The 21,911-nt window shown below is 37.4% G+C and overlaps 1 protein-coding gene across 1 annotated transcript in view; it reads left to right on the top strand.

The window, feature by feature from the left end:
- The window catches only part of LOC108933457 (uncharacterized), a 31,126-nt gene extending 11,657 nt beyond the window's left edge, over nt 1-19,469 (top strand). The window contains exons 16-39 of the mRNA XM_029250138.1: nt 429-582; nt 1,180-1,307; nt 1,733-2,002; nt 2,676-2,771; nt 2,905-3,040; nt 3,370-3,521; nt 3,681-3,956; nt 4,337-4,432; nt 4,928-5,081; nt 5,986-6,113; nt 6,537-6,806; nt 7,692-7,787; nt 8,010-8,145; nt 10,283-10,440; nt 10,872-11,150; nt 12,521-12,616; nt 13,496-13,649; nt 14,640-14,767; nt 15,314-15,580; nt 16,299-16,394; nt 16,519-16,660; nt 16,935-17,014; nt 17,158-17,228; nt 19,115-19,469. Of these exons, the coding sequence (XP_029105971.1) occupies nt 429-582; nt 1,180-1,307; nt 1,733-2,002; nt 2,676-2,771; nt 2,905-3,040; nt 3,370-3,521; nt 3,681-3,956; nt 4,337-4,432; nt 4,928-5,081; nt 5,986-6,113; nt 6,537-6,806; nt 7,692-7,787; nt 8,010-8,145; nt 10,283-10,440; nt 10,872-11,150; nt 12,521-12,616; nt 13,496-13,649; nt 14,640-14,767; nt 15,314-15,580; nt 16,299-16,394; nt 16,519-16,660; nt 16,935-17,014; nt 17,158-17,211 (3,546 nt within the window). The 3' untranslated portion in view covers nt 17,212-17,228; nt 19,115-19,469. The remainder of the gene's footprint in view (nt 1-428; nt 583-1,179; nt 1,308-1,732; nt 2,003-2,675; nt 2,772-2,904; nt 3,041-3,369; nt 3,522-3,680; nt 3,957-4,336; nt 4,433-4,927; nt 5,082-5,985; nt 6,114-6,536; nt 6,807-7,691; nt 7,788-8,009; nt 8,146-10,282; nt 10,441-10,871; nt 11,151-12,520; nt 12,617-13,495; nt 13,650-14,639; nt 14,768-15,313; nt 15,581-16,298; nt 16,395-16,518; nt 16,661-16,934; nt 17,015-17,157; nt 17,229-19,114) is intronic.
- Nucleotides 19,470-21,911: the final 2,442 nt, after the last annotated feature.

The following is a 21,911-nucleotide window of genomic DNA, read 5'->3' as shown; positions in this document are numbered from 1 at the left end:
ATGCTTATGTGTAAAATTTCAGATATATAAATTGTAAATACTTCATGAATATTGGATTCAGTACAATTAATTCAACCAATTATTTCAGCAAAAATAATTAGTATATGAGGGGGGTGCGGTGGTGCAGTGTGTTGGACCTCGTGCTGCTTTCCTGTGGGTCTGGGGTTCAAGTCCCGCTTGGGGTGCCTTGTAATGGACTGGCATCCTGTCCTGGGTGTGTCACCTCCCCCTCTAGACTTGCACCCTGTGTCGCCGGGTGAGGCTCCTGCAACCCTGTATAGAACTAGCAGTTCAGACGATATGTGTGTGTGTGATTAGTATTTATAATTTTAACATGTAAACAGTAAATATTCGTCATGTCAATCAATTTGATTTGCAAAGAAATTCTCATTTTTTTATTTCTTTCTTTCTTTCTTTCTTTCTTTAAGGTTGGATATGACACATTTAATTCAACCAATTATTTCAGCATGCCTGAATCTTTTCAAAGCAACATCACCACCTTGTCTTTCACCAGTAATGTGAATGTAACAGGTCGTTGGGTGTTTCGCACCGATTCCTGTCCTAATAACTGTCTGCTCCAAGGTAAAATGTTTTTTTTAGTTTACAATACTGGATTAGTTAAAGTGAAATACCACTTGTATGTGAACAAGTTAATATTTGTGGCCCAAAATGTTAATTCATGTTCCATTTTACCATTCTGAATTCAGATTCAAGGTCTGTCTCAAGCTGAATACTTTTTATTTGTAACGTGGTAGATGGAACCAAAAATGACTGAACATTAATTAGGGAATTTGGCAGTCTGGATAAGTTTTTGTGTCCTCAGCTACTTAAAACTGCAGAAATGTTATACAATTTAGAACCACATTCATCATGTGAAATATTTGTTAAAGCTGAAATATTACATATGATTACCACATACTGATATTGTTATGTAATAATTTGAATTTTGTTCTGCCAAAGGTCCTAAAAGAATGACTTTAAGAAAATGTAAATTACTCTTAATTTACTGTTCAATTACTGTTACATTATTCATTGTCAGTCACTGAATAGTATGATTTAACATGTGCAAAACCATACATTATATACAATATGCTGTGGAATTACTTTGCTCCAGTTGTTGCAGCATACAATCCCTAAACTAAATGATTGATTTTCTATTCTACTCTTCACATGTCTCAGAAAACTTTTACCCATTTGGTCCAAACAATGGAGACACAGTGAACCCAGCTGTGGATGATGGAAGTTCCTCTGTAATTCTATTAAATGAGACTTTTCAGTTCTTTGGATCAGACCACAACCAACTTTATGTAAGTGGTTGAATTAGTTGCCCTACAAAATAAAATTTTCCAGTTTACACCTGTCTTTTAATGTACTGAAAAGCAAAAGTTAGTTTTCTTAAATGTTTTTCAACCTTACATAATTTTTTTAACTAATTAGAAATGTGTGCTTTCTATTTTTTTAAATAATTAGAAAGGTGTTTTTCATAATTTTTTTTTTTTCACAATGAAGTAGATAGCCAAATGTGGCTTTCAGATTGTTCCTTTTCAGTTTCACAGAGAAACGCTTAACATGTTCAATGTTATTATTTTTATTTAAATATGGTATTGTGCCAATGTGATTTTTCACTGTGAAAATATAGTCTGCAATTAAATAAAATTATTCACATTTACATAACTTTTAAAGAAATGTGCAATTCACAATATATTTGCCTGTCCGTAACATTTTTCTTTAGGTGAATAACAATGGTTTCCTGACCTTTGACCAAGCAGTGAGCAGCTCTTACCCTTCGATGTTTCGGTCTGGCTATGATATCATTGCTCCTTTATGGAGTAACTGGAACAACGCAAAAAGTGGCGTCATCTCTTACCGTCAAGTGACCAGTGGCGGTGATCTCCAACAGGCCACCAGTGACATAAACCAGTACTTTCCTCAGCTGAACTTCACTGCTACCTGGGTCTTCATTGCCACATGGGATAATGTGGCCTTCTACAACATGGACACAGTAAGGACACTTCAAATACTTATTGTGGTTACGGACTTTTTTGTATTGATGAAATCAAATGTGGGGGGTGTGGTGGCGCAGTGGGTTGGACCAGGTCCTGTTTTCCAGTGGGTCTGGGGTTCGAGTCCTACTTGGGGTGCCTTGCGATGGACTGGCATCCTATCCTGGGTGTGTCCCTCTGGCCCTATGCCCTGTGTTGCCGGGTAGGCTCCAGTTCCCCGCGACCCCGTATGGGGCAAGCGGTTCTGAAAATGTGTGTGTGTGAAATCAAATGTTTATTTGGAATGAAAGGAAAAATTTCTGACCAGGAATTATGGGCTATGGAACATAATACTTATTTCAATCAGCGATGTTCATATAAATATACAGATTTCCTTTGCAAGAAATCTTCAATATAATTTTACATTAATTAGCTGAAAACCCAGGAAAAATTCTAGCAATGGGTTTATACTTATTTTATACCGTTCAGCAAAAAACATTGTCTACATTTTTCCGATGATAATATAAGCCAAAATTTATTAGTTTATAACAAATTTAAAGTAACAAACTCTCATTGTGCTTGTATTTTTGTTGAGGTCGTAACAATGATATTAACTGTTCTTATCAGCATTAACATAATAGTGGTAAAAACCTATGTAATGAAACTCCTCATGAAGATCTTTGTGTTTTGTAGGACACCTCTTTCCAGGTAGTTCTGATTTCAGATGGGAATCAGTCCTTTGTACTAATGAATTTCGGGCGAATCTCTTCTGTGATTTCATATTTGGAGGTAATTTCTAGGAAAATGTCTCTCCAGTATCAGCAAATTCTAACTTACATCTGTATTTGACTTGCAACTCTGAGTTTATTTATAGAATTTTTCAGTAACATTCCAAGTGTCATTGCTTTATTCTTGTTTTCAGGCTGGCTTTGTCACTGCAGACTCAATGATTTACTTCAATATGCTGGAGTATAGCTCGTACACAGATCTAACTTTCAGCAGCAATGTCAATGAGAAAGGGCGCTGGGTCTTTCAAACCAACATCAATTATGTAAAAGGTAGCTCTATGAATTATTTACTTCCCTTCCACAGCCACTGTGTGATGATTCACAGTGTTTTATTTCTCTTTATATTTTGCATACTTTGATAGAATTCACCCCTTCATGTAAATCTCTCTTCACTCTAATAATCTACTACTCAGTATACAGTTCCATTTTAACCACAGGAACACCCTGTGCGACTAGTTAACCTCAGATAACCTGAACAGTTAATCGAACCATAAAGAATTTTTTTTCTTGCACTTTGTGAAGTATTTTGTCAATTGCAACATATGAGATGTTGTTTGTCATTTACACTGCACTACACTTTTTTATTCTGTTTCTCTTAGGGCCATTTCTTCCATTTGGCACCAACAATGGAGATACACAGCAATACCTTCCAAGTTATTACTACAGATACTATTATTATTATTACACCTATTATTCTGTGACTGGGACACTCGGTTTTCCCTTCTTTGGTGGCAAATATTATCAGTTATATGTAAGTGATACCAAATATTATTTTCTAAGTCTACATCTGATGTTCTGGGTTGGAGATGGAACTAAATAATTATCTCACGCATTGAAATTAATGACTGAAATCAGAAAGAAGATTGTTTAGGAAATACATTTTCTTACTGTATCTTTACTCTATTTCTAGATTTACCCCAAAGGCTACTTGACCTTTCCTTGGAGTGTTTACGCAACACCTGTCCAGTTCCCAATCTATTCTAGAAATAATTACATTGCTCCTTTTTGGATGCTCGCTGATTACATACAAAGTGCCGTGGTCTCCTACCGCCAAGTGACCAGTGGCAGTGTCCTTGAACAGGCCACTAGTGATATACTCAAGTACTTTCCTGAGCTGAACTTCACCGCTACCTGGGTCTTCATTGTCACATGGAACTGGATGGAATATTACCCAACAATGGGCAATGTAAGTGTCATATATGAATGGTTTAAAATTTTGACTCTGGTATGTCCAGAATACAGTTAGAATTTCATAATAAATGTTATTGTAATAAGTGCACACTGCTGAATGATTATATAACCAATACTCATCTTGCATTATTCCTCTAAAACGCTGTCATCTGAACAAGAAACAAACTGGATAAAATCCTAAAATTTATTTTCAGCACATGCTATAAGATTTGATTTCTTCAGTTTCTATTGAAATACTTTGTGATTTTTTTTAGATCAGTATTGCTGAAGTTTGCAGTAGTTCTTTCAAGGGAAAGGGTAGAATTTTAACAGTATACTAATCTGTATGAATTTTGAAAGTTTTTTAAAAAAATACAGTACTATTCCTTCTTTCAGAACACAATCTTTCAGGTGGTTTTGGTTTCTGATGGACATTTGTCTTTCATCATGATGAATTATGGAAACCTTGCACCGAAAACTCAAAGTGTCCAGGTACAAAGACTATGTTTTATTAGGTTAATAAATGAAATATGTGTAAAATCTTTTATTGACATGTATTTGTGGTGGAAGAAGGCACTTCGTTGCTACGGTTTTAATTAACATAAACATAATATAGTATTTTGTATTTACATTCCCCCAGGATGTGTGAAACTTTTTTTGTGTGAAACATTGTGTGTTTGACAGCTGACTGAATAGAAGTTGATCATTAGTAGTTATCTCATTCAATAAATGCCCATGATGTTGGAATATCATGTAGAGCTGTCAGTAGTGTAGGGTGGTCACATCACATCAAACATGTGTAAAATTTCCGATATATAAATCCTTCTTATAGATTGGATTCAATACAATTAATTCAACCAATTATTTCAGCAAAGATAATTAGTATGTAACATTTTCATAACATGTAAACAGTAAACATTTGTCATGTCATTAATCAGTTTGATTTGCAAAGAAATTCTCATTTATTTATTTGTTTCTTTCTTTAAGGTTGGATATGACACATTTAATTCAACCAATTATTTCAGCATGCCTGAATCTTTTCAAAGCAACATCACCACCTTGTCTTTCACCAGTAATGTGAATGTAACAGGTCGTTGGGTGTTTCGCACCGATTCCTGTCCTAATAACTGTCTGCTCCAAGGTAAAATGCTTTTCTTAGTTTACAATACTGGATTGATTATAGTGAAATACCACTTGCACATGAACAAGTTAATATTTCTAGCCCAAAATTGTGGTAGAGGGTCATACATAAATACATGTTTAATTTTACCACTCTAAATTCAGACTCAAGGTCTGTCTCAGGCTGAATACTTTTTATCTGTAATATGTTAGAAGGTAGGCTCCGGTTCCCCGTGACCCCGTATGGGACAAGCGGTTCTGAAAAATGAAATGTTAGAAGGTTGGGGGTGTGTGGGGGGTGTGTGGGGGGTGTGTGTGGGGGGTGTGTGGGGTGTGTGGGGGGTGTGTGGGGGGGGTGTGGTGGCACAGTGGGTTGGACCAGGCCCTGCTCTCCAGTGGGCCTGGGGTTCAAGTCCAGCCTAGGGTGCCCTCCAACACTGGCATCCTACCCTTGGTGTGTACACCCTGTGTTGCTGGGCTAGGCTCTGGCTCCCAGAACCCCAAATAAAACAAGTGTTTCAGACAATGTGTGTATGTTAGACGGATCCAAAAATGACTGAACGTTAATAAGGAAATCTGGGAGTTTGGATCAGTTGGTGTGTCCTCAGGTACTTAAAATTGCAGAAATGTTACACAAATTAGAACCACATTCATAGTGTCACACATTAATATTGGTATGTAATAATCTGAATTTTGTTCTGCCAAAGGCCCTAAAAGAATGACTTTAAGAAAATGTAAATTACTCTTAATTTACTGTTCAATTACTGTTACATTATTCATTGTCAGTCACTGAATAGTATGATATAACATGTGCAAAACCATACATTATATACAATATGCTGTGGAATTACTTTGCTCCAGTTGTTGCAGCATACAATCCCTAAACTAAATGATTGATTTTCTATTCTACCCTTCACATGTCTCAGAAAACTTTTACCCATTTGGTCCAAACAATGGAGACACAGTGAACCCAGCTGTGGATGATGGAAGTTCCTCTGTAATTCTATTAAATGAAACTTTTCAGTTCTTTGGATCAGACCACAACCAACTTTATGTAAGTGGTTGAATCAGTTGCCAAACACAATAAAATTTTTCATTTTGCACATGTCTTTTATAGCACTAAAAGGAAAAAATTTAGTTTTCTTAAATGTTTCTCAACCCTACATAACATTATTTTGACTAAATAGAAATGTGTGCTTTCTATTTTTTTAAATAATTAGAAAGGTGTTTTTCTTATCTTTTTCACAATGAAGGAAATACCCAAACGTATGTTTCAGATTGTTCTTTTTCAGTTTGACCGAGAAAAGCTTAATATACTCAATTTTCTTATTTTTGTGCTAATATGGTTTTGTGACAATGTGATTTTCTACTGTCAGAATATTGCCTACTATAAAATAAAATGATTTCACACTGAAATAACTTTTAAGCAAATATGTAATTCACAATATATTTGCCTGTCCGTAACATTTTTCTTTAGGTGAATAACAATGGTTTCCTGACCTTTGACCAACCAGTGAGCAGCTCTTACCCTTCGATGTTTCGGTCCGGTTATGATATCATTGCTCCTTTCTGGAGTAACTGGAACACCACAAAAAGTGGCGTCATCTCTTACCGTCAAGCGACCAGTGGCAGTGATCTCCAACAGGCCACCAGTGACATAAACCAGTACTTTCCTCAGCTGAACTTCACTGCTACCTGGGTCTTCATTGCCACATGGGATAATGTGGCCTTCTACAACATGGACACAGTATGAACACTTCAAATACTTATTGTGGTTACTGACATTTTTGTATTGATGAAATCAAACATTTATTTAGAATGAATGGATAAATTTCTGACTAAGGATTATGGGCGAAGGAACATGATATGTATTTCAATGAGCAATGTTAGCGTAAATATATATGAACTTCACTGTTACCTGAGAGGGGGGTGCGGTGGCGCGGTGGCGCAGTGGGTTGGACCATGGCCCTGCTCTCTGGTGGGTCTGGGGTTCGAGTCCTGCTTGGGGTGCCTTGCGACGGACTGGCGTCCCGTCCTGGGTGTGTCCCCTCCCCCTCTGGCATTATGCCCTGTGTTACCGGGTAGGCTCCGGCTCACCGCGACCCCGTATGGGACAAGCGGTTCTGAAACTGTGTGTGTGTGTGTGTGTGTTACCTGAGTGTGGGGGGCATGGTGGCGCAGTGGGTTGGGCTGGGCCAGGTCCTGCTCTCCGGTGGGTCTGGGCTTTGGGTCTCGCTTGGGGTGCCTTGAGACAGACTGGCGGCCTGTCCTAGGTGTGTCCCCTCCCCCTCTAGCCTTACGCCCTGTGTTGCTGGGTTAGTCTCTGCTCCCCATGACCCTGAATGGGACAAGCGGTTCAGAAAATGTGTGTGTTACCTGGGTCTTCATTGCCACATGGGATAATGTGGCCTTTGACAACATGGACACAGTAAGTGCTCTTGAAATGATTTGTTCTCTTTTGTTGGGTTTTACATATTGAAGAAATCAAAGATTTATTATAACTAAAACATAAAGTCACCGTGAAAGATTTTAAGAATTTTAAAGAACATGGTAGTTATTTTAATGAGCAGGAGTTGTTAACCTCCAAAAGAAAGCCACAGTGCAAAACTTACAGATCTTTCTTTCTCTCTAGGAAACCTCTTTCCAGGTGGTTCTGATTTCAAATGGAAATCTCTCTTTTGTACTACTGAACTATGGGCGAATATCTTATGTGATCTCAAATTTGCAGGTAGGCAAAATATTTATTTTTTGTGTCAATCTACAAAACATTTGCAATATTTGCCTGGTACTGGAGGCCACTTTTTCTGATTTTTTTAAAAATCTGGAATATATAATGAAAGAATATCTATTGACTGTAAAATGGTTTACAATGCAGTCATGGTTATAGAGCAAATTGTGGTACAACATAGATTTTTGAAAAATCCTAATTCTGTTTAATTCTTATTTTCAGGCTGGATTTGTCACTGCTGACTCAATGATTTACTTCAATATCCTGGAGCAAACTTTATCCACAGACCTAACTTTCAGCAGCAACATCAACGACAGAGGTCGATGGGTCTTTCAATTAAACTTGAATTATACCAAAGGTATAATAAATCTCCATAAAATAGTTTTTTTCTAAGTGAAAATAATAATTCTTTGTCCTTTCTTTTCTGTTTTCAAACCTTAGACTTTATTATTACTCTGTCTTTAGCTGACACCTATCTCCAAAACAACTGTCTTTCATTGGTTTGTATGAACCAAAACCAGCTGAAAGACTGTTGCAAACAACCCAGCATAGTTCAGAAATAAACCCATTTAACAATTCAGTAAATGTTTCAAAGTACACTTTAAATTAATTACAGGGTACACCATGGATGGGAGACCAATTCATTATCTTTTACTAATGTGATGTGACATTAAAATGTTCGCAATGATACTGACAGTTTACCATATATATAATGAATATAAAAATTTTAAAATGAATTGAATTAAATTGAATTGCATGTTCGCAATGGTACTGGCAGTTTACATATATATATATATATATATATATATATATATATATATAATATTAACAATCCTCACTCAAAATGATTTCCTTGACAGAGTCACTTGGAATTCATACTGATAACTGACAGAAACCGATAACTCCATACATGAAGGACACAACATGCTTATGTGAACCGGGATATCAGTTTATTAGCATTATTATGTAATAAGTAGCTGTAAAAGTACTGAGTGTGGCTAGTTTAATCTAGAATGCCCATTAAGGGTGGGCAGCCACTGGCACTTGGACTTCCAAAGGTTTTTTTCCTCCCTTGTCTTTCGGCTGGCACTTTTTTCTTTCTTTTCTCCATGGCCAATTGGTTTGCTTACAGCTTTAATAATTTACATAGTAATTGTAGTAATTCAATTTGTGGCCAACTTCTTATTTGTATTTTGAGTTTATTTGTATACTGAGTTCTGACAAGGGTGGAAAGTTAGAGAATGAGACTTTGCAGGGAGGAATCAGCATGATGAGGGCAGGACAGTGCCGGGAACTTGTCTGCCATGGGGTTAACTTTGTTTTGTTGAAGAACAAGTCAAATTGTCAGCAGTGAGAGAACAGAATGCAGAGGCAGAAGGGCAGAGCACAATGAACAGGTGGAGAAGAGTCTCTGTAGATAGTTGCTTGCAGACTGTAGTTTGCTGTGGAAGAAGATTCTTTAAAGGCTAAGAAACAGAACAGTGAAAGGGCAGCAGTGGCTGAAGGTGTTTAAGATGCTTCAAGTTACAAGCAAAGAGAAATTTTCCAAATATTCCAGAAGGAGAGGACTATTAGCACAGCTGATGTCAAATGGAAGCTCATGCCACAGTTTGATATTGAAATTTGAAATAAGACAATTTCTTCATTGTGCATCAGGAAAGACCCACTGACAAAAGGCAAACAAAGCAGGGGTTATGATCAAGACAGTATGAGAATTCGGAGAAAGGGAAGCTAGTGGAGAGACCAGAGCAGTGGAGTATTGAGTGCAGTGTAAAATGTTATACACCAAAGGAGTAGTAATATTTTGTATGAGATGGTGAGAGCATATGGGAAATATAGGAAGACAATAATAATAATAATAATAATAATAATAATAATAATAATAATAATAATGGAAATACCTTAAGCAAGTCTGGAGAAAACAAGGGTCTTGACAAGGAGCTGAGCTGGGTAGTATAGTCACTGATAAAGGGTTAGATGTTGTAGGGGAAGAAATGAAAAGTCTCATTAGAAAGTCTGTAGGATGGAAGAGGTGTATCTTGGGGTATGACTTCTGTCAAAAGATAAATAAATATATTAGTACGGTAACATTGCATCACTTTGGAGAAAAGTGTGAGCTAACTGACTGGATAATTTAAAAAAATCACAGAAAAAATTTATCTCTTTGGATGATATTTTAATAGGGGGGTGCGGTGGCGCAGTGGGTTGGACCACAGTCCTGCTCTCGAGTGGGTCTGGGGTTCAAGTCCCGCTTGGGGTGCCTTGCGACGGACTGGCGTCCCGTCCTGGGTGTGTCCCCTCCCCCTCTGGCCTTACGCCCTGTGTTACCGGGTAGGCTCCGGTTCCCCGTGACCCCGTATGGGACAAGCGGTTCTGAAAATGTGTGTGTGTGTGTGCGTGATATTTTAATATTTTCTCGTTTTATTATACTGTATATAACTTTGTAAATGAATATCCAGTCTGTTATTACAAAGTGTTTCATTCTGTTTTTTCAGGCCCTTTCTACCCATTTGGCACAAACAATGGAGATACACAGCAATTCTGGAATTATTATTATTATTATTATTATTATTACTATTATTATTCTTCTTATTATAGTCAGAGATGGACAAACAATTTTCCCTTCTTTGGTGGCAAATACTACCAGACAAGTGTAAGTGTGAACACTGCAAATGTTTTAATTTGTTCTTTTACAGTTTCCAAACACCTGTTTAAATATGATAATGCTACATAATTTCTCATTAAGAATCATTAATATCTCAAAAAGTTAAAGAAATGGAATGATGCTTTGAATAGCAAAAAGAGCACAAGAGGACCATTAATGAAGGAGCTGGGTTTTGGATCTATGGGCTGTTATAGGGGTGTTGGGTGATGTCTCATCCTGCAATTAAAATTCATATTATCTTAAAAAGAAAAATGGCACAAAATTTAATTTTCTTGGCACAAACACCATAAACACAGTAATAACAAGTCATAGGGGATTTTCTGTTCTGTTTGTAGGGTAGCCAGCTTCATGGAGCTTTGAACATGTGTGATTTTTATTAATAAAAGAATTTTCATGTTGTTCTTTTTCTCCACTTGTAGGTTTATGGTAATGGGCTCTTGAGCTTAGGATCAAATTTACTCTACTATTATTCTGCCACCATCCCAACCTATTCAGTAAATAATATCATTGCTCCTTTCTGGATGAACATTAACAGTCTCCAAAGAGGTGTGAGCAGCTTCCGTGAAGTGACCAGTGGCAGCATCCTCCAACAGGCCACTAGTGACATAAACCATTACTTTCCTGAACTGAACTTCAATGCTACCTGGGTCTTCATTGCCACATGGAACTGGCTGGAATATCAACCAGCAATGGACAATGTAAGTGTCAGATATTAGTTTAATGTAAAAGTATACACTGCTGATGTCTGCAAACTGTTACAGCCCAGTCTAGGGTTGGGCAGTGACACAAGGTTGTTGAGATCAGCTACCACCAGAAAGAAGGTCACCAATTCTTTCACACTGCAAGAAGGTGGTCTGTTTTACTGAACACAAGCAACCCATAAGCCGTCACTCCAGGGGTGTGCCACACCAACACAACAAACAGAAATGAAGCCTGCCCTTAGTGATGCCTACTTACCCTATCAAATCAAACAAACCAAAAAAACCAATCTAGCCTGTCTTGTAACTGAAAAAAAACAGGCAGTTGCTTATTTACACTTATTTACAAAAAAAAAAAAAAAAAATGATTTACACATAATACACAGCTGGGGTTTTTACAGGCTATTTACAAAGCCTTCATACAACTTTTAGTGCATATGAATGAGAACAAGGTCTCAAACAAAATATACAGTTCACAACACTGCACACTGATGACACCAGTAAGAACCCCACAAATCCTTCTGGTGGAGTCAGTCTGTCTTGGTCAGGTGGCCATGTAGCTTATCAGCCTTCTTCCATTTCTGCTGGACAGCAGCACCTCACACACACACACAAAATACTACAGGCTTTTGGACCAAGACTATAGCAAAATTTTCCACAAGCAGTTTTCCTATAGAACCGTGTGATATATTGTGTTATCAAGACATGTCCTCTCAGCTCTTCTGGAGCAGTTTTCAGAGATATTGGGCACTTTTGCGGTGAAGAATTGTCAGGTGATCTCATGCTGAAACTGAAATATTTCTGAAAGGGCAAGAGCTATATATAGGTATATTCACATACACACACTACACAGCCAAAAGTATATGGGCACCGTTTCTAATTAATATCTCCGGGTCTGCACTGTGCACTTGTATCAACACTGCAGTTGAGATCATTGCATTTCACACCTGTGTCCGGTCGTAACAGCAAAACTCATCTGTGTCTGTTTCACGTCCGGACGTTAGTGCGCTTCCAACTTTGAGGCAACAGTTTGGGGATTTTGGTTTCAGCATGTTGACGCCCCTGTGCACAAAGCAAAGTCTATAAAGAAATGGTTTACTGAGTCTTGTAAAGAAGAACCTGACTGGCCTGCATAGAGCCCAGACTTGAACCCAGCCGAACCACTAAGAAGAATATATTTATTCGTTGTGCCAGAGTGTGGCTAGTTCATTCACAGGGAAAATCATTACTATATTTGTGTGAACATTTTTTAAAAATTACTTAAAATTGTAAATCAGCTACATAAATTCCAAGACCAGCAATGAAAACAGCAATAACAATTTTGTTTGTTTTAAAAAAATCTACCTATGCAACCTTCCTGTCCCTCTCAGGACACCATGTTCCAGGTTGTTCTGGTCTCAGATGGGAATATGTCATTTGTCATGATGAACTATGGAAACCTTGCCCCAACTAGTGAAAATGTCCAGGTAAGGAGTCTGTGATTTATTAAATTATAATGTGTGAGTATCATCTCATTGATTGAAGTGCATGTCTGGGGAAAGAAACATAATAATATGCTTGTTGCTACAGTTATAACTTAGTTACTGCATTAAAACATGAAAAATGTGAACATGGTAGTATCATATATTTGTGTGCTGCACAAGATTCAGAAATTCGGATGAAGACACAATTCAAGTGAATTCAATTAGTTTTTATAGAACACTGCTCACCAGTGACACTGAGCACTGAACAAAGTTAGAATGCTAAATAATGTTACTGAAAAATAACACATACACACACACACACACACACACACACACACACACTTTCAGAACCGCTTGTCCCATACGGGGGTCACGGGGAACCGGAACCTGTCCGGTAACACAGGGCGTAAGGCCGGAGGGGGAGGGGACACACCCAGGACGGGACACCAGTCCATCGCAAGGCACCCCACGCGGGACTCAAACCCCAGACCCACCGGAGAGCAGGACTGTGGTCCAACCCACTGCGCCACCGCACCCCCAAATAACACATATAACATACATAATTAACAATACATTAAGTCAGCTGACAACATTGGAGAGAAATTCAAAAAATTCCCCATCCCAACTTGAAAGAAGAAGGGAGACAATTAATCCTCTGGGGTTCCAAGTATCAATGGCTCCCCCCACCCCTCCTGACCATTGTACTGTGGTGACGCAGGACGTGTGCGGACCTGACAAGGTATAACTGTCAAGATTATACTACAGTCCATAGAAGTGCTAATTCGTTACTGTTCCCATTGGTTGATCGAACTGTTGACCATTTCTGGCAGTGAAGTAAACAAAACATCCTGGTTTTGATTTTATTAATGTTCTTTTTTTTAGGTTGGATATGACTCATTAAATTCATCAAATTACTTCAGTATGGCCGAATCATTCCAAGGCAACATCACCGACTTGTCTTTCACGAGTAATGTCAACACATCGGGTCGCTGGGTGTTTCGCACCGATTACTGTCTGAATGATTGTCTCTTCCAAGGTAAATATTTCTACTGATATGATGGGTTTAAGAAACAAGTTTGCAAAATTAATTATGCAGTTTATTTTATTGGATAACTTATTGGATAAGTTAGTGTCATGTCCTAAAAAGTAACTTGAGTTGGAACTTTTAGAAATTTTATATATTTTAAGACATTAGATTAAGACAAGACAAAATATGTTTACAGCACTGCATGATAACAGCTGATGGCAGTCTAGAAAGAGATATTGTATTGCAACACACAATTAACCAAGCACAGAAAAAGTAATTTAACAATTTTATATAGTGTTTTTTTCCTCAACAAAGTGACAAAGACAACACGCAGTTAGCACATACTCAATAAAGACGGTTTCCTGGGTAAAATGGGAAAAAAGGTTCAAAATGAAAAACAGCATCACCCGATGAATGTTCATTTTATGCGTTCATTCATTTAGCACACACATTTAGCCAAAGTGCTGTATAACAGCAAATAAGTGAATTTCACCAACAGAGATATAGCTACAGACACGTGATTCTCGAAGAAGTCACTTTGTCAGATGTCACCATTTGATCCACCATACCTTACATGGGTAGCTGCACATAGAATTGGTAGAGAGAACAAAAATTTAAGGCTTTATTTACAACAACAGTCTTTGTTTCCAGTGTAATTTAGATTTTAATACACAGGGGCACTTGAACACACTTTTAATATACTTTGTAACCAGATAAGAGCCAGACCAGAATCAGAATAAAAAAGAATACAATACAATCAATAAAAGCCTTTAATGTAAAAATAAGAATATATATGGATGAAAATACATTTTCTTAAGCTCTTGAAGTGTTTTGCTGTACAGGACTCCTTTAACCAATCATCTTCATCCAGTCATGGTGTCATGGTGGTGTGGAGTCTATCCTGGCACTGTGGAGTGCAAGAATATGTAGAGTTTACCCTGGATGGGACCCAAAGTCCATTGCAGTCTGAGATTTTTACTTTTCTCTCATTTGTATTAGAAAATTTCTACCCATATGGGCCCAGCAATGGAGACACAGTGAACCCCAGTGTGGATGACGGAAGTTCCTCTGCGATCCCCTTAATTAACACGTTTCCATACTTTGGAAACGCATACAACCAACTTTATGTAAGTCGCATAACAAGTTTCATAACAAGAACACTACATTAGAACTTATTTCAAACTTTTCTTAAAAAAATACCTCAAAATGTCATTTTAAATGCTTTTCTCTCCATTCTCGCTTTCTTCCAATTTTTTTTTAATAGCTTTAACAGGTAATGTAGTACTTCAGTTTTCAGTCATGTTGTTGTCTTATTTATTACTTGACATGGTGATTGTTCAGTATGTTGTTATTGCGTCGTGTTGTTGTTTCATGTTCGCCACCAAACCACAACCCATTCCAATATGCTGTACACTGGTAATAAAGGGTTCTGGGTTCAGTATTAATTCAATTTCCCTTACGAGAACACACTCAGCGCATCTCTTCGCTCCGTGTTCTTTGTATTATATCGCTGATTCCTTTCTTACTTCACCCGGTGCACAGATATATATTCGCGCACGTTTAAGAGTATCACCCATTCCATCTGCATTTGGACACACAGTAAAACAAGTTCCTGTCAGCATGACCACCAGTTGTGACAGTGTCGTTTATCTTTATTTGTTTATCTATTTTAGGTAAAGAACATGGGATTACTGACATTTGACCAATCAGTGAGCAGTTCTTACCCTTACCTGTACACTAGCTATGTTGCCATTGCTCCTTTATGGAGTTACTGGAACAACGCAAAAAGTGGCGTCATCTCTTACCGTCAAGTGACCAGTGGCAGTGATCTCCAACGGGCCACCAGTGACATAAACCAGTACTTTCCTCAGCTGAACTTCGTTGCTACCTGGGTCTTCATTGCCACATGGGACAGTGTGGCCTTCAACAACATGGACACGGTAAAGACGCTACTTGTTGGCACTGCACCTTGAAATAGCAAAGTTATTTGTAGTTGTTTCAGATTAAAATAACATTGAGAGTACTGAGTAAAGAATCAAGAACGCTGCATTTTGTGATATTGTAACGACCCGCGTTACTGGCATTTAGGTGGGAAGATGTTAAATGTAAAAAGTTGCATTGTGGGTAACTTGTAAATAGTGTGTGTAACCACTGGGGGCACCTCTGAGGGAAATGATGGGTGTGTTGGGAGAGAAGCTGCGTGTACTAGGCATCCTGGGAAGGTTGGGTGTAGGCACAGGTCCTAGAGAAAATGGAGTCCTTGGATTAAGAGCATTATTTCTTTGGTACTGGTGTTTAAATAAATCGTTCGTAAGGAACGCTGTTTCTGCATTCTTTTTTGCCCCATCCAAACCCATGGTGTTGCACGCCTCAATGTTTATTTTCAGACAAAGTCTTAAGACTTGTCAGCTTGTAGTTATTATTTCAATCCCAGAAATGTGCTGGTTGAATTCTACACTCCTCCACAGGAAAATTCTGACTTCTTCTGTAATATAGTTTTTGATGGATTTGAAATTCTGTTAAAAAACATCATTAATTCCAGTCCCAGAAATGGACCAACTCCCTCAGTGATGTTCAAGCATTATTGTTTCCAGTGATTTTCTTAATGAAGAATTCCAGAACAAATTCCAGTTCCCATACATACACTTCTCTTTTCAGGAAACCTCCTTCCAGGTGGTTCTGATCTCAAACGGAGGTCAGTCCTTTGTACTGTTCAACTACGGTCGGATCTCAGATCTACTTTCAAATACACAGGTAAGCATAATAGTTCTACTTAAAATTTTGTAAATTTTTAGCAAATTTATGACACATTTGTTATCAGTCTAAATGATTCCAGTCCATAAAATATCTAAATGCTTTCTCTTTTTGTCTGTCTTAGGTTCAGGCTGGCTATAGCTCAGGAGATTCAGCACATTACTACAATATATTGTGGTCTACTTCAGTCACAGGGTTGACTTTGAGCAAAAATGTCAATGTCAGTGGTCGCTGGGTGTTTCAAACATCTTTCAGCTGTGTCAAAGGTAAAACTTCTAACGAAAAGACATAATAATAAGTTTCTTTTTACACTTCATAGGCTTTTATAAAATAAAAAATTTCCTCCAGTGTAATGAAGATGAAGGAAATGTTGATTTAAACCAAAAGGAGGGTTATAAGTAGTTTTCCATTAAATCAGTGCACAATTTAACAGATGAGCTTGATGTTCAAGGGAACAATCATATATTATCATGTGCAAATAATGTTTGAATCAAGATTCAGACCACACATGTGAATTCTTTTTCAATATGTTTACTGCAGCATATAAGGTGTTCTTGAGGGTTCATGTGACTAGCAAAGGTCTACAGCTGAATCCCAAAGATCCTCAGCTGATACAGACGGTAATCTATTTTTCTGTCTTCTTACCTAACTACTATGAAACCTCTGTACCATGCTTTCAATGCAGGTGAACTTATTATTCCTGACAATTTCTTATGTAATGAAAATAATACTGTTATCCAGCCTCTTTCTGATTTTATTTCAGATGATTGAGAATCTGCTGAGCGGTGTTTCACTGGGAGACACTTGTTCTTCATAACAACTCAACATGCAAAGGTGACCCTTTTATGAGTTACAGCTATTAAAATGCTTTTAGTACATTGTGAAATTTACACTTTCCATTGCAAATGCAACATCACTTTTGACTGTAGAAATAAATAACTGAACTCTTTGAGTCAAAAGAATGCATGGTGGTGTTAGTGATGGTTAACCGAGAGGGAAGAAAGGCAGCGTTAATTCCCAGTTTTTGTGTATCACACTGCATAAATCACAGAGAAATCAATCTTGAGAAAAATACCAATTTGGAGAAATATTATTAGAAAAACTTGTGACATTTAACCAAAATCAGTTCCTTTAATGAACCTGTATAACTACTTTAAATGATAGATATATTTATTAGTTCAGTGTTTTAGAGAAAAATACTGAATATCTGAAGATCGTGAAAATGTAGGTCTGCAATATTTTTGTAAATCTGATATATGAGTGAGAAATCCTGATAGAAAACATATCAGTTCCCAAGAACCCCTGTTAACCTCTAATATTAACACATCACACCAGACAAGAAAGAAAAACCATATTACCTGTGTTTCACTTCTACACTATTTAGGACAGCAGGGTATTGTAATGCCAAAAACATTTCAGACTTCAATTAAAATGAAATCCTCCTGTAGAAGATAATATTCTTAAAATGTACAATATTCTCAAGTTTACTATGAACTTTTCTCACTCCCTTTCAGTTATCCTAAGGCAGGGTGGTGGCAGATTTGAGCCTATTCTGGAAGCATACTAGACTACAAAAGACATCTGACAAAAAAACCAGCTCATTGCAGACACACACACACACACACACACATTTACAATTTTAATTTTTTCTGCTTGGTAAAAGTATAGGTATTGAAATACACAGTGCTGTTTGGAGGTATCGTGGCGCACAGGACTGTGGGTTTGGATGAGACGAAGAAGGATGCAGAGACAGTGTTCATCTCAAACACTTTATTGTGCACCGGCACCAGGAAAATAATGCTCTTGGTCCGAGGATCACGTTTCCTCCAGGACCTGCACCTCAAACCAACCTCCCCAGCTTGCTTAGTGCCCGCAGGCTCTCTCCCAATACACTGATGGACACAGTCACCCCCTTATTTTCCCCAGAAGTGCCCCCAGTGACTGCACACTTACATTCCACATTTTTTCCCCACAATACAAATATTTACATTGAGCAGGTTTCCCACCTAAACACAGTAACGCGGGTTGTTACAGTATGTAAAACCCTTGTGCTCCTTTATTTTGCTACAAAACTATAATTTAATCACAGCTGGTCTTTCTCATCTGGCATAATAGGTGTGTAATTACTAATTCCATATGTTGGTTCAGCGAAAATCAAGTGTGTAGTAGAATAATGGAAGCAGTGCAGGTGAATCCCAAGTTGTATTGGTTAAACAAAGTTGGTAAGCAGAATCAAGTGTGCAAATCATAATCTCTATTCATTTTACAAGTTTATTTTAAGCAGTAGGCTTGACCGGGTCCTGCTTTTTGGTGGGTCTGGGGTTTGAGTCCTCCTTGGGGTGCCTTGTGATGGACTGGCATACCGTCCTGGGTTTGTGCCCTCCTCCAGTCTTGCGCTCTGTGTTGCAGGGTTAGGCTTTGGTTCGCTGCGACCCCACTTGGGATAAGTGGTTTCAGACTGTGTGTGTGTGTGTGGATTTAATAGGTTTATTTTAATATTTTATTGAAGAATAATGACCATTCTTATAGGTTGCATATATTTTGAAGCAGCACTGTCTGGTTTTTACAGACAAGTTTACACAGTTTAAAAAGTCTTGTGGAACAAGTGGAAAACAGCCTTTGGCACCTCACTGGGTCATAAGCCTTTACCAGACTTATGACTGGTATTGTACTTTTGCATCAAAAGACACTAACATATACCGTTCATGTTTTCTCCTCAGGTCAGCATGGATTCACAAATCTGACAGTGGAAAGTGCAACAAACAGATCAACAGCTATGGAAGCTGGAGTCATTACAGCAGGATCAGAGTCCCTTTGATACAACCAAACAAGAAACAATAGAAAGCAATAGTGTGGGAAAAGATAAGAGGGCAAAGCAATACAGAAGTGCAAAATAAATACAACAGTGCAACACAACACAATAAAATATTGCAAATCACAGTACCGGAACATATAATATAGGGGATGAATATTTACATATTCAACTATAAAGTAATATTGTTGAGTCTGCAAATATAGTTCTAATTGCTGACTGTAACCTGTAACTCTTCTGTAAAAAGCATTATTAACATTATTCTGGTCTCTCAATGGGAATATTTTGGTTAAAACTGCAGATTGCACATTATCAGGGTTGGGTTCGACTCTTGCAAAAGTACCCTGAGACATAAGAGAGCTAATCTAGACTAGTATATACCTCACTGGTTTTAGACACCTTCCTCTATTACGAAAATCAATTGTAATTTTTTTAAAATTATTCGGAGGAATAAATCCCATTATTTTAGGAAATATATGTATTGTACAGAAAATAAATAATAATAAAATAAAAAAATAAAAATAAAAAATAAGCAAAGTATACTGGATATAATCTATACATCAAATTTGAAATGTAACAATATAAATTTTTTTTAAAAGTTGGTGCTACAGAATTTTTACTTAACTGTAATTTCAAAATTGGAACAATCCTTTGAAACTTGCTAGTGTTCATAAACAAGTACTTCTTATATGGCCTCTTTTGCTTAAATATAAGTGTTCTTCCCACACAAATACTCGATGTGGAACAATAGGTACGTTTATAAAAGTTAGAAATAAAACTTTCTTTTTTGAAAACTGTATTTAAACTGGCATAATTCTTGATAAACAACTCATCAATGATATTGATGGTGAAACATCTAATTACCTTGACTTTGTTAACAGATACAAAGCTTTCATTACTTCTGATCAATATTTACTGTAATTAATGCCCTTCCTAAAGAAATATTGATGTTGTTTCAAAATTAATAATTATTAATGCAATAATCATCCATTAGAAACATTGGATAAATTTACAGCATATATGAGACTACAAGGAAAGGATATTTGAGTCATGGATATAATAATACATTTTTAAAATCTATACAACAACATCCTTGCGGTTACAAGATACTGGAACTCCTCACCTGGGAAACAGATTGACTGGAAAAAAATTTGAATGATCCCCAATACATATTGTATAACTACTAAGGTTAAGGAAGTTTCATATAATTACTGCATAAAATTTACCTTTGTTGTCCAAAGAATCAAGATAAATATAAATGTTAAATGCACTTCTTGTGTAAGTACCCCTGAAATAACCAAACAACATCAACAACCGCTTATCCTGAGTGGGGTCACAGCAGGTCAGAGCCTACCTGGCAGCACAGGGTGCAAGGCTGAGAAGGGAGGGGGCACACCCAGGACAGGACTCCAGTCTGTTGCAAGGCACCACAAACAAGGCTCGAACCCCAGACCCGCCACACAGCAAGAACAGGCCAAGCCCACCACACTGCCACTCAGCCATTCCCCGGCCCCTGCCCCTGACCCTGCACCCTCCCCAAAATAATTCTCCATTTATTCTGGTTATGCCGGAAAAAGCTTTTCAGACTGAACTGAAATCTTATATTAAAAATAGGCAAATATTGATTTTCATTTTAAAGAAATAGATGTGATGATAAACTTTAATTGCATGGAAAATTATTAATAAAATATGAAATTACTGCTGTAATTACAGTAACTGAGATTGTGTAATTAATGTCGTAATGAGATGTACATCACTTTGGAGAAAAGTTTCTGTAAAATGAATAAATGTAAGTGTAAATTGACTCTAATTGCTTCTGTAATTCACTTGTCCAAGTAGTATGTCACTAAATAAAAAGAACAAAATGGTGAGGGAAGAGTCCTGCCATAATAATATGTAAAGGCAAATCTGCAAGTAATTACAAAATCTAAAAATAAAAAGTGAAGCTTATCCTTATTTCCTCTATTTAATATTTTGTCATAAAGTGTATTTGTGTTGGGGGTGCGGTGGTGCAGTGGGTTGGACCATGGTCCTGCTCTCTGGTGGGTCTGGGGTTCGAGTCCTGCTTGGGGTGCCTTGCGACAGACTGGCGTCCCGTCCTGCGTGTGTCCCCTCCCCTTACGCCCTGTGTTACCAGGTAGGCTCCGTGACCCTGTACGGGACAAGTGGTTCTGAAAATGTGTATTTGTGTTGTAATCTATACCCCTGATGTTGCTCTTTTCTTTACTGACATGGCTGTGGAATGCTAAATGTGAGCGTTTTTTTTATCGTATTTTGAGTTATAGTTACTTGTGGCTTCTTTAGCTCCTGTCTGCAATGCAATCTTGTGCTTTACTTCAGAGAAGACCAGATAAGACAGTCACACTGTTTTGGGGACCAGAATCACAAAATCAAACCATTAGGAAAATTTTGGCAATAAACAGGTCTGGTTTCTTGCTATTCGATCCAAATTTGATTATGATCCAAATATTACATTGTGGATTTTTATTAAATATTTCTGTCATATGATGAAAATGGTAAATAAAATGTATAAAACAGTGAGATTTATGCTTTGGTGTCCATAACAAAACTGCTATATTTCTAACTTTTATTCTATAGTTACATTTATTCATTTAGCAGATGCTTTTCTCCAAAATGACATATATCTCACAGAAAATACAATTTGTGCATTACTGTGGGAGGAAGAAACATAGCTGCTGTGTGAC

The sequence above is a fragment of the Scleropages formosus genome, chromosome 3, assembly GCF_900964775.1.
Source record: "Scleropages formosus chromosome 3, fSclFor1.1, whole genome shotgun sequence".
NCBI lineage: Eukaryota > Metazoa > Chordata > Actinopteri > Osteoglossiformes > Osteoglossidae > Scleropages > Scleropages formosus.
The sequence above is the reverse complement of the archived record's forward strand: the minus strand, read 5'-3'. Positions and strand labels throughout refer to the sequence as shown.